The following is an 18,497-nucleotide window of genomic DNA, read 5'->3' on the forward strand; positions in this document are numbered from 1 at the left end:
CACTCCTCCCATTGAAGCTCTAAGGTGTTTGCCTCTTGGCTCTGGTCAACAGTATGACAGGTGCAGAAAGATCATTTCAATTTCCTGGGACCCAGGGCAAGAGGATTTAAGTTTTATTGGTTCATTTGGTTCCAAGGCTTGAAGAGTTTAAACAACTCCTGCACTGAAGTAAGAAAAACGGAACGGAGGGGGAAGCATCAACACACACACACACAAAAGATGGGCTGAGTCAGGCTGAATGCACAAGGCCAAAGACATACTGAACACACCGACATACTCAACATACTGAGTAAAATGTGTGCTTCATGCATTACTGATGCCATAACTGAATAGGCCTGAAATAACCCAACCACTCACAAGGTCACCAGCAGCTAATATACATGATAGATGGGATATTATAAGTATTTTAAACAGATTTTCCACATCGGATTAACTAATTTCCATTCATTCCAACTACGCCATGTCCATTAGACATGGAGAAAATGGTCAATTTAAAAGGTACTTTACTGCATGTAAGAATGTATATATGCAGCCTTACAAAAGACTATACTTTAAATGCAAATATCTCTGTCTTGAACGACAACAATACATAAACACAAAGGATTTATGAGCAGATAAAGTCAAGAGACCTGATATCAAGAGTTTTCATGTTGTGATATTCCACTTGAGGAGGTATTTGTGTTTAAAGTGAAATCCCCCAGGGGCCAACGCTCACTATGACTTCTGGCTAAGAGACGACCTTTAACACTAATTGATCTCCCACCCTCCTGTCCATTTCATGAGACTTACCAGTGAGCTGACAGTCGTCGTTGGAGCCTGCAGAGTCTTCCTGGTTGGGGCTGAGGGGAGGGCTGGCAGGGGGGCTCGTGCTGAAGCTGGCGTAGCCCAGGGACGAGCTCACCTCACTGGGCTCACAGCTGTGGTTGACTGGCCTCTGGACGTCCAGGGATGAGGACAGAGAGGTACGCTGCTTGGGCTTGACACAAGAAAGGAAGAAGACAAAGACTGTCAGAGAGATGAAAACCTTTCTATTGTCTTTGGAGTTTTCAAACAATATGGCTCTTTTTGACTTGTAGTTTGCATAGATCCATGCACTGTTTTCCTCTTTCTTTCATGTGTCTTTGTCACGTTAGTCCAGTATTTTGTGTTGTTGTACGGTGTTTCACACATGTATGTTATGCAAGTCATGAAAGACAGCAAGCTGTGACTAGTCAAGGTTCAACGTGTAGTCTGCCATGTTCTCTGCCACGTCACAGCAAGAATTTATAACCAGCGGTCATCTGATTCCAGCCATCATAAGCCTACAGGGAATGTTTGTAAGTCACTGCAGTATTTTCCTAAATTACCAAAACATGTGTGTCTCTGCACCTCTGTACATGACTCACAATGTTAGACTCATTAGTTCTGACACCTGAATATGTTGTGATGTAATAAAACATACAGATGCCAACATGGTTTATGTAACATGAAAAAATGGTCCAAGGAAGAAAAAAAGAGGGGGGTGGAGGTAAATAGGGAGGCAGAAATGGACTAAAAGAGAGAAAGAGAGAGAGACATAATGATTGCTTACAGCCAAGTGAGAGAGAGAGAAAGTGAAGCAGGGAACAACTCAAACTGTAGACTGGCATCTGGTAAACACATCTTACATAATGAGGCATTCGCAGCTCTCAACAACCTGCTGCTACACTTCGCAAACAGCTCAGGCAGTCAAAACTGTGCTGGTGTGTGTGTGTGTGTGTGTGTGTGTGTGTTTGTGTGTGTACAAATTAGAGGATGTAGGCAAAATCATTCAATACAGTGAACCATAAAGGTGAAGTAACATCCGGAAATACTGAGAGAGACCGACACATGACAGGGACAACCTTCATAAGACCTTTGCTGTCTTCTGTATGACACAAGATACAAAACCTGAACCTTGAGAGAAGAAGAAAGAGAGGAGAGAACGGATATGGAATGAAATGAGAGCAGACTGAATGCTTTTTTTCTAGGCAGGGTGCACTCAAATTGGGTTTTGAAGCATCTACACATCGATTGAACTAAAGTGGGATGAAAACAAAAGCAAAACAGGAGCAAATAATTAGGTTGAACAAGGCAAAAGCATGAAAAATGAAAAGAGGACAGAAGACAGAAGAGAGAGAAATGAAAAACTGAAGATGAAAGGAGGCAGTGAGTGAAAATGGCAGCATTGAAAAAAGAAAAAGGAAGAAAGAAACAAAATGATGGGAAGAGGTAAGAACTGGTAAAAATTTTAAGCAGGGCAGAAGGGATTTGGGCAAGAAGGAGTGATGCTATGGAGAAAGAAATTAATGAAGAAAGGAAGGAGGAAGGTACAATAACATCATGAAGACATGGTGATAGTAAAGAAATGGAGATCAGAGGCAGAATTTACGATGAGAGGAGGGATGGGAGAAGAAGGGGAGGAGAAATAAACAAAGGAAAGGAGGAAGAAGAAGGAGGGTAGCATTATAGGAAAAGACGGAAGTGTCGAAAGAAGGAAGCTACAAATGATCAATCCACTAAAATTTTATGTGGAAAAAAAGGAATGCTGTGCATGTCTTATCAAAAAGAGAGAGGTATTATAGGAGTAGTTAAAAATTTTGGACAATACACGCTTATTAACTTTTTTGGCTAGCCATTTCCCTGTTTCCTGTCTTTATAGTAAGCTAAGCTAACTGTGTCCTGGCTCTAGCTTCATATTTTTAATGCTGATATAAGAGTGGTATCGATCTTCTCATCTAACTCAAGAAAGCAGATCAGATGAAAATTTCAATCAATATCTCTAACATTAAAGAAAGAAACCAACCCAGAAATACTAAATAAATGACTTTCAAGGTCACTTTTTTCCCTATGCATAAGTGGATGAACAGAATCACCCTGACTGGGCAAGGGGAGCAACATTACGCTACATAGCTTTGTTAGTTTTTTATTTTATTTTATTTGACTTTGGTCATGTTACAAAAACAACACAAAACAAGTCAAATCTTTGAATCAAAATCATTGATGATTTATGGCAAAGAAAGAGAAACAAAGTAAGAGGGAAAATCCAGTCAAATATACTAAAAATAAAAACAGAACCTACAATGTTTACTTTGCCACAGACTTAACAACCAACAAAAAATGATAAAAAATACATGATGAAACAGCAATCAACCCAGAATGATGCTGCTGCTGTTAAGTGACTGTGTGGTATTTAAAAGTGGGAGGTTGAGGCTATGTGTGTGTGTCCGTGTGTGTGTGTGTGTGTGTGTCTGTTTTGTGAGCCATCTAATGTTTAATGAGTTTAATGCCAACTTCAACTTCTCCTATTCATCATTTAAGCATATTTTTATTCTTGTGCTTATCGCTGCCTTGTCTGTGTACTTTGCTTCTGCTTCTGTCTAACAAGTACAGGCGTCTTCTCTCTGGACCCGTGCTTATTAAGAGCTCACACATGCACATAACACACACACACACGCCGTGACACATTAACTAAGCATACACACAAACTGTAGTTCTGGCTGAGGCTTAGCGTTAACAATGCAGACGGGCGGCAGGCTAATGAACATGTCATGCCCGATTGGAAGGGGATTAATGAGCACAGACACACAGATGCACACACATACACACACATACATACGCACACACATGCTCGCATACACAGGAAGCAAGGTCCTCCATGCCAGACTAAATTCCAGCAAAAAAAAAATGTTCCCTGCCTGCAACAGCATCCCCGGGGGGAAAACATTTTGTTTAACACTTCACTAATGTGTTCAGGTGCTAATAAATGACTTACCCATTAGCTCAAAAATCTAATTCCTCACCTACGACGAGGTGAGATGTTCTTTTGCAGTTTGAGGGGTTTTTTTCTGTGTGAAACTGAGGGATTGTGTGCTAATTTATGAACAATGTGATATAAAAAATTATCATGATTACCAAATCAGACACTAGAGTTGGGGAACAAATGTGATGATGAATGAAACTCGAACAGAAGCAGAATTTACTGTGCAAACTGTTAACAATACTAAAAAAAACATGATAATTATTCCAAAATGTTGCCATTTCCATTAAGTCTCTTTAATGGCTAACTAATTCGGGAATGTAATTATTAATAATAATTTAACATGAGCTGGGGACTGAAAGGTAATTATCATAATCATAATTGATATTTTCAGTTGGTAGAGCAACTCCCCTTCTGTTAACAGTCGCTTAAAGTTAATGATGCTGAATATGGAGCAATACAGATGTCTTTTTCATATTGTGGGTTGTTGTTTATTTTTTTCCACTCTCATCCTTTTTTCTTGGTCTTTGTTTCAGTTGCCTCACACGTCCACAGAAACATATAAACACACAAACTCAGACGGCAAAAAGCTCACAAGAGCGGAGCAGACAGCACATCAGCATGCAGAGGGGGGAGAAGAACAAGAGAATAGAAAATAAAAGGAGTAAACATCCATCCTTTTCCTCCCACATTCAGAACAAATTCTGCAACTCAAACTATTATTCTACTATTCAGCTCTCCACTCTGCTTTCCCACTTTCTTCTGATAGATTTTGCCTCTCATCTCTTCCCTCTTTTTCTTGTGATGATCAAGCTACTGTTTTATTATTCTCCTCCAGAAACATTTTTATAAAGTTTCAACTCAGAGGAGCCTCTCAGCTGATGACACTTTTTCACACAATTTCAGCTCAAATTAACATATATAGTGGCCCTATAAAGGCTCAAACATGCCTCATGTGCCATGGATGTACAGACATCCATGCTTCATCCACAATCACTGAAGCACAGTTACTCTGTGTGCGCTCACCCTTCCACTTTAATCAAAAAATCTGTTGTTATTCTTATTGTTCAGTGTTGGAAATGCAAAGGAGAGTAAGAAAATATAATATGCTTACAATCCAAACTGCTTCTCAGTAAGTCAAGATAAATGCAGTAGGAGGAGCATTTATGAGTAAAATATGAAGTCACCTTTAATATTTGGGCACGGTGTCATTTGTTAAATAAAACAAGCACTGACTTCTTTTTTCCAAAAAATACTGCAAAGTTATAGTCTTTTTCACTTCAAGTCTTTACTATTGCACCTGGTTGCTCTTGTCATGAGTCATGTACGTTTGGGTCTCACTTTATCATTAGGTGAGGTGGTATTTTTCTAAATTAACACCTTGTTTCCGATAATCTGTACAATGTTTCTAAAACTAGATAACAGCACTTGCTTGCTTGCTGTGGTCCAAGCTCAAAATGCATATTCTTCAAGGAGGTGTCAGGCTGTACAGTAGACCACTGACAAGTTAAATGAGCCCATTAAATGCTTAATCAGTTTAATGTGCCACTGTCCTGATTGTCAGTGATCTTCACTACTGGTTTTTTAAAATATGCCAGATCATGTTTTATGAATCATTTTGTGAGAATTCCCTCAAATAAGCGACAAGTCAGTTTCTGCAGAATTAAGATGAGAAATAACCTGGACAAAAAAAAGAGCCTTATTTAAAATATAACACAGATGTGTTTGATAGATAATCATGAAGTTCAAGAGTTTTAGACGGTGGCAGATCAGAAATAATGTGAGCTATTTTTTAGCCAATGTTTCCACAATCAAATCTTCAAAAAACGATTCTTTCTACTACTCTAAAAGTCATCCCTCTTGTTATGTGCTATCACTCCACTTGTGCTCATATACTCCTTCAGTCAGATCTGAACAGGAAGTAATTCACCACCTGTCTGCTACACAGCATAAAGCAGTTTACCTGCCATATTTAAACTGGCAAACAATTTAATATGCAGTGCAGAGGCCAGCAGAGGCTAGCAGTCCACTTGACTCATTACTAATGAGGTGAATGAACAGCATGACTTATTGAAAATCATCAAAATGCTACACACACATTTTTTTTTAATACAGGTGGAAAATGCCAGGAAATAGCTCAGACGCGTAACTCACACTGCAGGGCTTTAAGCATTAGCACCCATGTCTCTCCTCTGAGGCCGCAGACATCCTGTTGGCTGGCAAAGCAAATCTCTTTAAGAACCACACACATAGCTGTACACAGAGAGGTCTCCTGGTTGTCCCAGCAACTTCAAAATGTTCAGGTGGAGTGCAGTAAACCGCCAGCTATGATGAGAGGAATAAGCAGTGACTCTCACTGACCAGTGTCAGTCAGAGTAAATGAATCTTTTTTTCCTTTCCCTCATGATCCGTCTCTCTCTCTCACTCCGTTTTCTTCCTGTTACTCTCTTTTCTTTCTATCCCTCTCTGAAGCCTAACAAGTGACATGATTGTTTTATTGACTGTGTGTGCATGTGTGTGTCTCTGCATGAGTCATGTTCCTAGAACTGTAGACTGCATACATGTGTTGCAATTATGCACAGATGCGAGGAAATTTGCTGGAAGATTAACTGACTGGAACAACAGTCTCAGGGATCATGAGGTGACTCTGTGTCTTTATTCAGCACAAACACAGCCGCAGCGGCAAGGTGATTGATGTGTGTGAACAGATTAATGAGCTCTGAATGCCAAAGTGATTAGCGATGTGTCTTATAAAAGAATTTGGAGAGTGAAACAAATGTCTCACAGCTTCACATGTTTGAATGGAAATATATTGACACAAAAGCTGGTTTAACATAAGATAAACTCCACAAATGAAAATACATTTATTAGTTAATCTGCAGATATTTAATGCTTTTTTTAATCTCCAAACACAATTATGTGTGAGAACTTCAGCTCTAATTGCAGTGAAGAAAAGGACATTTTTACTGTTGAATTTTGGGCTCAGCAGTTCAGAGAAAAAGTGCACAGTTGGGTCTAAATTCTGAGAAGGTGGTCTCAGACTTTTGGATCTCGCTGTATCTTTGCGCTGGTAGAGCCTGGCAGTCTTTTTTGTGCTGGTCTTGTTTGTTTACTACAGTTGCACTGTCATCTCAAAATCACTCTACAGTGATGTTAAAATTACACATATCATCTTTAAGGTTACTTGATCTGTGTTGGTCAAAAGGAAACACACTAAAAATCGATAACCTTCTTTCCCCCATTGAAGCCACATTGATTGAGGATAAGGCTCTTTAAGTGCCCTGCCCAAGAGCACTTTGACCGCACTCAATTGGGGAGTTGAGAGTGTAAGTCACTCAGTTTCCTCAAGAAGATCCTCACAATGGATTATGATCAAGCCAACTGGCTACAAACCTTTTCCTACAGTTTCCTACAGTCTATGACAGCTGTGTCATATTCAGTACATTTACTTACATTACTAGTGCTTTGCATGCGTCTGTGCATCCTCTCAACCTATGTATGGGAAAAATATCTATTATCTTCACGCCTCCATACGGCTTCAGACACCAGTTAGCCTACCTTATCTGCACTCCACTCTGAGTGTGTCTGACTGTGCGTGTGTGGCCAGGGAAGCTATATTCTCTATCAGACTGCCTGTAATCTTGTATGTGTTCATACATATGTAACAATCTGTTCTCGTGTGACAGTAGATCTGACTGTGTGCAATTCATACTATACTGTTTTTATACAAGTTTTTCCTTATTGGAAGCAAAGGTCAAAGGATAAGGGTGTAACATGTTGTACAGATTGTGAAGCCTTTTGGCAAATGTATGATTTTGGACAATATAAATAAAACTGACTTAACTAACTAACAGAAAACTAGATGACTAGTCTTTACCCTAAACTTGAACTTAACTTAAAGACCTTAACAGAGGCTGCACTCAGACTTAAAAAAACAGTGTTAAAACAAACAAACAAAAAACACAAGCCAACAGAATGGGTGCTGTGTTGCTACAAGTACAGGTGAGAAAATAAAGTATGAACCGGAAAGTCAGTTTTGAATAACACATCCATGGCTTTGAGGGCTTATCTGATGCGGCACAGCTGAAGGCATTAGTTAGGGTTGTACAACACTGGAAGTTTATCACAGGAGCATTTTCTCCTTAATCTTGGCAATTGCAAAGGAAAAAGTTGAATTACCACAATGATATACAGTGCCATTGCCTGATAACATTGCAATGTCTTTTTTTTTTAGCTGACAAGCCAATAGGAGACCCAGTTTGTGCCTCTCATGTGTCATCATTACACTCAAGTCATAAAGCTAATCATCTATTTTATGGAGATTAATCCTTGACAGTCTTTAAAACTGGGTATCCAGAAATGACACACTGGCTCATCCATTTTGTATAACACAGGAAAAATAAAAACATATTATTGTGTATGAAAATACAGACAAATGGAAAATAAGCACATACAAATATAACTTGAAAAGTTTTCAATTTTGGTTTGCGTTGCACAAAACGAGGACGGACATGTCTCATTTACAGCTACACTCTTTTACACCTGTAGGAATTGAGCTGCTTGGGAAACAGGTCAAAAACCTTTTTTAATGTACACCAAACAAAATATTTTGTTTTATCCAGATGGTTAGAATAGTTGTTGGGTGTTCTGGAAAGAGCTTCAAGTGCTTTCAGAAAAACAGATGCTTAGCTCTGTGACTCAAATGTATTGATAATATATGAGGCACAAAGAGGGACCATGCCAATGCAATGAATGAAGAGGCTGCTTTTTGATACAGTGCTAATGTAGATCCAAACACTGCCTTAACCGTCAAACAGCATTTAGAATAAGCCAGGACTCCTCATCCTTTTAGATGTGAAACACAAACTGGTCCACTCAAAGATAGAAAAGGAGCAAGATGGTATGAAGATGTGTGTGTGTTTTATTTTGTCTTATGTGACCATGTGATTGTCTGAGATATCAGCTTTAGCCTTTGTGGGAACAAACACGAGTTCTATCATGTGTTCGCTGTGAACAGGAATCTCTCATAAGCAACTAATGGCTATAAAACTTTATTGTTAAGATACACAGATTCTCTCTCTCTCTCTCTCTCACACGCACACACACACACACACACACCAAAGTAGGACACTGAGCCAGTGGATATAAGACTGATAACCTCGTGATGTAGTGTGTGTATCTCTGTCCTTCTTGCTTTCCCGCTCTCTACATCTTTACATCTTTACAACTGATTACTCTTTCACATCCCATCTGCTCATGCGAGTGATCAAGAGCTTGTGGAGATCTAACATGCTCAGCTGACAGTTTGCACAAGAAGCAAAGGATAAAGAAATAAAAACGACCCAAACATTAAGCCCATGGATTTCAGTCAACACAGCCTGTGTGATCTCTTAACGCTTTTACAAAGTGATTGCATGTGTTTTTTATCATCAGAAACTAGTTTATGGTAAATACTGCAGCAGCATTAGGAGCACATGAGCGGAATAATTTCTTTTAAACCTGATTTAAAGAGCAAAATTACTCCAAACACATTTTATTTACAGCAACAGCCTCGTCACAGGGGAAGGGAGGGTTATACTCTGTAAAAAATGTCCATGGTAGCAAGTGATTGAGTTTCACAATAGTCTCCATTTGTTACTTTGCCTATTCGGTAAGAAATACACCAGTGGGGTGAGATAAACTCGACTTCTTTCCAGTGCAGTTTTACTAGGTCATTCAATTCAAAAATTCAGCTTGATTTGCAATGGAAAAAGTTAAACTAAAGCACATGAAATAACTTTTAAAAAAAAAAGAAGACTTAATTGATTCATTTTTTAAACATTTTGAGAATTTACATTTATACTATTCAGTTTCTAATATGAGCAAAAGTAATGCCAGAATAACTATCAGTGTTAACAATCTGGATATTCATAATATGTAGTAAAGAATTCAGCCATGCAAGCAGCTCTGTGGGGCTGCACAGCAGTGCTTTGAGTTAAATGCCAGGCAGCAACATGCTAATGTCAGCAACCTGCCAACATGCTCGTAATGACAATGCTAATATGCTGATGTTAAGCAAATATAATGTTTTCCCTGTTCACTATCTTAGACTAGCATGTTGGCACGCCACGCTTTTGGGAATGTTAGTTTTACAGGTGTTTGGTCAGAAAGGAAAGTACTGGACGGGATGATGGTGCAAGAGGAAGAGTTACAGTCCTGCAGGGGACACAAAGGCCTGTACCAAATGTCGTGGTAATTCATCCAAAACTTGTTGAGCTATTTCACTCAAAACTGGCAGACAGACCTATGATGACCCTGATCAAGGCCACAAGTCAAAACACATCAGTCTAATAATAAAGTTTTTCTGTATACTCACAGGAGTTTTGACCTCTTTAGACAGACCTACACTGCCATCCTTAGAGCCACGCCACTATGATTGTGCAAAACTTCAACTCAGGTTCATCATATTGAGTCAATGAAATCCTAACAAAGTGCCTGTGAGCACTAGTTCACCTGGCTGTCTGGCAGCATGATGGTTTATTCAGTCTATATTGAAATAACTGATGAAAAGACAAAACACAGACTTTCAAAGGGACAACAGAAAAAAAAGAGAGTAATGAGGATTTCAGCATTAACTACAGACACCATGTCCAATTAAGTCATGTTATTTACTGTTACTTTGTGAAATGTAATAGTAGCGGATAAGCCAGTAAAGCCGAACAGAGAGTAATTAATTCAACAGTTTGTGAAATGTATGTATAACAGTAGTTCCTTGAAATTTTAATATGAAAGTCTCCAAACATGGATTACTCAGTTTTGTCCACAGAGACCTATGTGAGTACATTTTATTGCTAGCATAGAATTATGTAACCGTTTGCAAGATAGCAGCAAATCATCTGATCAAATCATCTTTACACAGTATCATTGTGTTTACAAACAACAGTGACATTGAATCCCTACTTTTGCTGAAACGCCTGAAAGCACCGCATTAATATTTTAACAGGAAAGACTATGGCTCTATACCAGACCCTTATTCACACCCTAAACTCCAACAGTTATGTATGTGTTTGTGGGCATGTTAGTCTGAGTGTTCTTCATACAGTGTGCACTGATGAAACAGCCAGTGGGAGCAATAAAATGAACTGAAATGAAATCTAGAGAATTAATTAGGCGCTATAAAATTTAACTCTGATGCTCCTTGATTATGTGTGCTTCAAGCTGAGCGGAGGCCCGCTGGGCACCACATGTGATCCCTCTACACACATTAGTTAACATGCCAAAGATAGGAACATGACAAGGGAGAATGATGGGCTAGGAGGTGAAGTAAGGAATCAAGGGGGAAGAGAAGATGTTCATTTGGTAAAGGACATTTGAAAGTCAAAGGTGAAGCTGTGTGGCTTTAAAGAAGCTATCCATGTTTTGAGGCCATTTTGTCTTTAACTCTTATTTCATTTACAACAGGAAACAGGTGTCTTCATCTTGGAAGACATTTGATTCAAGACAATATTTTGATATTTTGTATAATTATGAAGTCAACTATAAATATCTATGAAATAATTTATTTATTCTTTTATTTATTAAACAAGTATATTGTGTTGTTGCTTTGTTGTATCATTTATTGTAGTTGGAGTCTCATGTGGATGATTTACATCCTGTACCAGAAAACTTTCAATATATTTCAAGAAATGTTATTTTTGAAAAGATGTTTCAAAAATAAAAAAATATATAATTTATAGGGTAACCTATCTGACTCCTTCAGTGCTTCAGAAAACTAATATTTTATTATTCATCACTACACTAAACAAGCAGCTGAGATGGATATTTTTCAGTGTGTGTTATGTCACACATCAGCTGCTGACTGAAAAAACAACTGCCTTTAATTATCAAGGTGCGAAACGTTCGCGCTGTGCCGGTGCACATGATACCATCTTCTCAGTGACAGAAGTGAGACGACTAAATTAATCAAAAGTCACAAATGACTTTGATTTGTTGCTGCATTTACATTTCGGAATGTTGATATGAAGTTATCCATGATCAGTGAAACATTATCAATCTTTTCTGTTGTTGTTACAGGGGTAAGACAGACACTGTATTTCAGGTGTGTACAGCAGCTTAGAATAAAAGGAATGTTGTGCACTTCTGACATGATTATAGTGCTACATCTTTATTGCATATTTCTTTAACACTACACTGGTTGCCCAGGAGATTCTGTCCCTGAAATAATCCTAATGCAGTATTTTTATTAGCTTCCACACAAATATGCATGAGTCATATCTGTATCAGCAGTAGATGATGAACCCACCTCAGCTTCAGGCTGCCTGGACACTGAATTTTAACAGTCTGCTGGATTTAGCTTCTCCCTCTGGATCACCTTAGACACTTTATCCTCCACATGTCAGACCTTCACTTTAACAATCAATAGATCGATTAAACGGTTTAGGTGATGTCCAATTCCTATGTGACTTGTGATAAAAATGGAGCAATTCAGATGGCAGTTAGGTTGGAGGAAAACATTGATTCAAGTAAGAATTAAGATTCTGAGTTTTTCTGATTTTGAATCAATCACATTACTGTAATAACATTACAGTCTGTCCTTGCCAAATACACTACACCTATTTCCAGGCTCTTACTGCAGTGTATTGTGCAGTAATACAGGGGGGGGGGTTTACTTTAGTCCATTGCAATACAAAAACTGGTAGTCAAGAGTTAAGCTAACCAGTCTGTATTAAAGGAAATATTTGACTTAATTATTGACAAAAAGCACTTTTTACTTTTGAAAAAGTTCATGTAACTGCTGTAATTTGTCAAGAATATGCTACACTGCAACGACTCCTCGTGTCAGGGCTCAGCATGATCTCTGCACCATGCAGCATTTCTGTCTGTGCAGTGTCTGCGGGAATTAATGTGAACATATTCATGCTCTCGTGTTTTCAAGAGCTGCACTTGCTCTAAGACACTTTAACCACGGTGGACAAATTTAAAGCGACCACATTGTTGAAAATTGTCAAAAGTGAGAAAAATTACATGTAATGTCTCTTTTTTTAGACCTTTCACAGTGGCTGCATGTCACCGCTGTATAGCTCGTGGTGTTTTATTCTACTTGTTTTCTCATTCCTCTAGAGCTGCTGGTGTGTTTTTGGAAGGGATGGATGAGGAAGTGATGGGCTTGGAGGGAACACAGACCAAAAACCCAATCTTTAACAAGCATGCAGTTGGGGCGACTGCAGAACGTAATATTTCAAAGCTATAATTATGCAATTGCAGAGGTTTGCATGTGTGGTTGCAAGAGACTGCGGTGAACTGTGCATGATACAGCCTTGATACAAATCTTAACATTTCATTATACAAAAATATCCTTTGCACTTTGAAGAAAAAAAACACTCACACACACTTAGATGAACTTCTGTAACCAGCATACAATGTTTAGATTCACAAACATAATGGGAAACTCAGATACTTCAAACTCCAATCCACTTTAAGAGTGACTGACAAAGGAACAGAAACAGAGAAAGAGAGGAGAGTAGATGAGATGAAACTGAGAGAAACAATCATAGGGAGAGAAACAGAGAGATGTTGTGTGTGTGTGTGCATGCGTGCGTGCGTGCGTGCATGTGGGTGGGTGAGTGGGTGGGTGCAGGTGTTTAAGCTACTTGTGGGTGGATACTGTGATGTGCAATAATGCATCAGGTGCCTCTGCAACACATTCATTAGTGTGTGATCTGTGTTCACTCACCTGTGGGCGGATGACTCTCTCAATGTTCTTCAGGGCCGTGTCGGGGGAGGGGGGTGAACAGTCTGGAGTGGGGCCCGTTGAGCAGTTGCCATGGTTACTGTGCTCCCCCTCACTCGCCGTTACATGGGACAAGTGACCTTGTAGGGAGAGAGACAGGTAGAGAGAGAAAAGGTAAGTTGGTTTCTTCCTTACAGTATTTCGTTTTGTCACAAGAGTGAAGTTACTCCAGCAGATGTGCAGAGGCACGGTAGCAGTTTCCTCAAGCTTTGAGTTTTAATTTCAAAGCATCACTGGAGCAGACAGAGCTGACAAATACCAGGGGTGCCAGGTGATTGCTCAGGTACATGAGTTAGGTTGGTGATGTCACAGGCCTTCATTGCTTGTAAAACCTAACAGTTATCAACAGTAGTCAATTAAACAATGCTCACAAGATTCTGCAAACAACCTCAGTTCTTTTTAGGTTTTTAAAACAGTTTGTAGATCAGTATCATCTACACTGATTTACCTACAACTACAACATTTCAGTCTTCTTCAAAACAATTGAAGTAGCTGGAGAGCAGTTATTTTTAGTCCCCCCCCCCCCCAAGAAAAAAAAAAAACACCACACAAAGTGGATGCAATATTACTCAAAAGAGCTTGTGCAGCATAATCTGAGTTTTGAAGCCACTGCTCTTTGTAGTCACCCTAATTATCTTTGAAACTTTATCAAAACTTTCCTCAGTCACATTAGTTATGAAGATTTAGGGCTACTATGGAGCTGCATCAGCCAACTAACTTTTATGCTATATTAGCATAAAAATTACTTCTTAGTGCAATTTTGAGTAAAGTGAGACATGAAAAAGAAGGTTCAGCTCAACACCTAATGTGTCGCACAGAATATTTCCACCTAATAGTGCATATGAAATCAAAGAGATGTGATAGCATAAGAGAGAGGTGAGTGTATTTTGTAAACTGACAAGCCTCGTCAACAACCGCAGCAGGGAAATGTGACGACTGCCCAGTGCAGTTTGATGTTTGCGAGTTTTTCAGACACAGACACACACAAGTGTGTGTAGCTGAGTGCAGATCCGAGTGTCGGAGCTAATTTCCCCAGCGTATGATCATTTAACACAGGGATGAAAAAAAAAACAGAAGAAGAAGGGAGGAAAGGAGTAGGAAGTGCTGAAGTAGCCCAAATTAAATTTCAGAGGGAGAAAGCATCTGTCTTAATCAGCTGAGGGAGACACAAACACCTTTCCCACAATATTGTTGTCAGAGGTGCTGACACGCACACACACAGAAACACACGTACACCAGTAGCTTTCTGTCAGCTGCCACCTGCCTACATAGATCCTATCAGACGCCAGAATATCATCCAATTATGTGAGACCCAGCCAGGATGGACACACGCACGTACACACACACACGTACACACAAGCATACACACAATGACATCAGTAATAGCAGAGTCATGTGTTTGATTTGGAGGGATTGTGTCTTTAAGATACAGTATCATTGATCAATATATTACCTTCTGGTCAGAGTGGGGAGAAAGATTATTGCGTCTTCCTTTTTCAGTTTTGTGTTTCCAGTATTTGCTGAGAGTGAACACATCTGTGCACGATTGTCTAAACGTTTTGTTTGATTAAACTCACTCTTTTTGATTCTGATTATGACACAGTTCCTCTCAGTAATGGATAAGGACATGCTCTCACTCACTCTCTGACAACCCCATTATAAAAACAGGCTTTTAGAAATAGAATTACTGGGGTACAGAGGACATGATGTCAGTGACCTCAGTGGTAGACTGGGCCCTGGATAGTAGATTTGACATGATTAAATTCATTGGCATTCAATTTCAAGTAAATGTACTACTCACTCTATCCATGCTTAGCTGACATGACACCTCTTCCAACTCTTTTAATGACTTTTTTGATCATCTACTTTTTTGTTGCTGGAGGATCATTACATCTGAAACTCCATAGCCTCGTCTCTTTCCAAACAAAAAGAAAAAACAAAACAGAACAAAACAAGATTCAAATTGCTTTGTTCTCTCTCTATCTAGACAACTTGCTCTGAAGCCGATTACAAAAAGGTCAGTCAAATAGCATTTTAATCACAGTTCATTTTCAGACATTTGTTAGACTTGTGCAAGGACTTTGTAAAATATAATTCTGAATCACTTCTGATAAAATTAATAAAATAGAAATACAAACGAATTCAGAAAAACAGCAGCATCAAAGGTACTTCCTCTTTGTATTAGGAAGCAGTAGGAGTTATTGGAGGTACAATCGTAACCTTGAGAAAACACTTGCAGTAAAAATATACTTGCGAGAGAGAGTAAGAGAGAAAGGACCAAGGTTCGCCCAGGTGGTTGTCACATTTAAAGACACAGCAAACAGTCTATAAACATAATTTAACATAATAAACATAATAAAACCCAACCCCAAAACACTTCATTAAATTTGAGTTTGAATAAATCAACCTTGTATTTCATTTTGAAGGAGATTCCTACTTCACTTTGTGCCATTGTTACACCATCACAAAGCTGCAGTAAAACTGAAAACACCTGCACCTGCTTCAGAATTTCCATCTTCCATCATATATTTATTTTGAATTTCAACAGTCTGGCTGCAGATGTGGAGACACATAATCTCACACACACATTTTTCCTTCAGGGAAAGTGACACAGCTTCATAGCATGCTCTCACATCTGTCAACGCATGTGTGTGTGTGTTTCCTCAAGTGTGTGCATGCATGTGCAAATACAGAGAGGTCCTCACTAGACTATACTTAAGGTTGTGCAAGTGCACACAGCTGCAGACAGACACACACAAATAGACACACATCATAAAGAAGCTGCCTGGAGCTGAATCAATGATTAAATGTGGGTGTAAACAGATAAAATAAAAACTGGAAAATTGAGAGAAAGAGAGAAGAAAGGAAGGATGCAACAGAGGGATATATATAGATAGAGATTGAGGTTTTGTCCTATTGAGTAAATAAGCCTGTCAACACTGAGGCTTTGATGATGGATGTGAGATGTGTGTGTGCGCTTGTGGCTGTGCTCTCTTCAGATCTGCCTTCGGCTCACTCCTGGGAAACACTACCAGTTCTCATTGCCAAAGGGAATATGTGCTTGCGTGTGTGTTTGAGTGCGCATATTTAGGTGCATATACATAACACATGCAGGATCATATAAATGTGATAGCTGCAGGGTATTACACCTGTTTACGTCCATGTGCTCAGGTTCATGTATGTGTGTGTGAGACAGTGATAAATAACCTCTGGGAAAATGTGAAATACTTTAACAGGTTTCAAATGATTCAGATTGTCTTTGCATTCCAATCATATATAGTACAGTATGAGTGTGTTGATGCAAAGCATGACAGAGCCTGGGTTCTCACAAACCTATCTGTGTACACCCAAGGCCAGCTTCACAGCTTGTTACTGTAGGCATGCAGCAGTGTGTACAGGAGGAGTGTGTTAAAGTGAATGCTTGGTGGGAGCAAGTGTTCAAATCAGCAGTCCTCTTCCTACCTGCCTAACAAGACAAAAACTGTCGATTTCAGGCGTGTTTTTTCAGTCTGTCAGTTCTGCCTCTGTGCCAAACTGACAAGTAGCATTTCATATGTGTACTGTATCTATGTGTTTATGTGTTTCTAGTTCCTCTCACGTGTTCTCTTCTATGTCAGAATGGCAAATTACAGCTGAGCTCTTGACAGGATCTCTCAAATTTGATCAAATATTGAGCAAATGTAAAAAAAAATCTAACAGATTTTGAAAGTTAAAAAAATTGTTCTGGTACAAGGTAGAGTTTACCTGTTTTTTTTACAGATTTACATGTTCAGCAGAAACAAATGGGCTTTGGCGGAGTGCCAGAGACAGAGCAGGGACATTATAAGAGACAGACAGCTGTTGTATTATACATGCCCCCCCCCCCCCCCAAATAAGCCAATTGTCTGCCTTGGTGTATTTTGTATTTTGGTGTAACTGTATTTTGGGGGAAAGTTTTCTAGACTTGAATGGTGATTGTATACATGCCTAACTAGCACTTACTATGCACTGTCGGTGCACTTCGTTACCTGATCTCCATGCACACATGCAGCACTTAGTACTTACACCAAGGTCTCCTACTGCACTATAGCTTAAGCGTCGTCACTTATAAGTCTCTTTGGATAAAAGCATCTGCAAAATGTAATATTTATTTCCCGGTGACGATTGAAAGCGCAGTTATGATTCTTTCCCCATTCATTTAGATAAGGACCTGGTCTTGTTAGCCCAAAATAACGGCACAGGGGCATTTCCAAGATGGCTGCAAAGTGGTGAGATTTTGTTTCGTTCATGGGTTTTGTTAATAAAAGAGAAAAATATATAATAACACCAGAATCTAGACAATGAAAATAAAACAAAGCTGAAACAAACTAAAAGTGTACAAGCATCTTGAAAGCTAACAAACCAAACTAAACTTGCGCGAGAGTGAGCATGTGCAAACCGTTCAACACTGATTTCCTCTGGCTGTCAAAGAGAAAGACACTCCATTGCCTCTCTTACAACAAGTCAGTGGGCCTCGACCCTTTTAATGGCAAAGCCCTAGAGTTACTACTTGCTGCCATTAGCCACTCTCAGCCTCCAGCACCAACCTAAGTGGGATAAATGGGGCGAAACATGGCAACATCACTACTTTATCCACTAGAGAGACCTGAGGATGGATTGTGGTCGTGATGCAGTATTAAGAATTACAAATTCCTTCACATTGCAAACCTACAGTCAAAAGAAAAATAGAAAACAAACCAACGTCCAGTAAGTAACTTTGAAAAAGAATGGTCACTGATATTTGAGGGAAAATATAAAGGACTTCTGAAATGTTATAGAGGACACACACATGCAAACACACACGCAGAGACACACAGATGTGCACTTTCATGTTGCACACGTCAGCAGTGGCTTGTTTACCAGCTGAAGACAAGTGTGTGTTTATCTCGGGAGGAGTCCGTCTGATAGCAGAAAAGAAGCACTTCAACTCTAACCACTTGGCAATGGTCTTCG

At 39.2% G+C, this 18,497-nt stretch overlaps 1 protein-coding gene across 4 annotated transcripts in view; it reads right to left on the reverse strand.

Annotated features, from left to right (window-relative positions):
- Positions 1–18,497, reverse strand: part of anks1b (ankyrin repeat and sterile alpha motif domain containing 1B) — a 215,992-nt gene that overhangs the window by 92,029 nt on the left and 105,466 nt on the right. For all 4 annotated transcript variants that reach the window (XM_056367040.1, XM_056367039.1, XM_056367041.1 and 1 more), the window contains 2 exons: positions 13,470–13,606; positions 790–976 (listed from right to left, as the gene is read on the reverse strand). In XM_056367040.1, the coding sequence (XP_056223015.1) occupies positions 790–976; positions 13,470–13,606 (324 nt within the window). The remainder of the gene's footprint in view (positions 1–789; positions 977–13,469; positions 13,607–18,497) is intronic.

This window comes from Seriola aureovittata, chromosome 22 (assembly GCF_021018895.1).
Source record: "Seriola aureovittata isolate HTS-2021-v1 ecotype China chromosome 22, ASM2101889v1, whole genome shotgun sequence".
Taxonomy (NCBI): Eukaryota; Metazoa; Chordata; class Actinopteri; order Carangiformes; family Carangidae; genus Seriola; species Seriola aureovittata.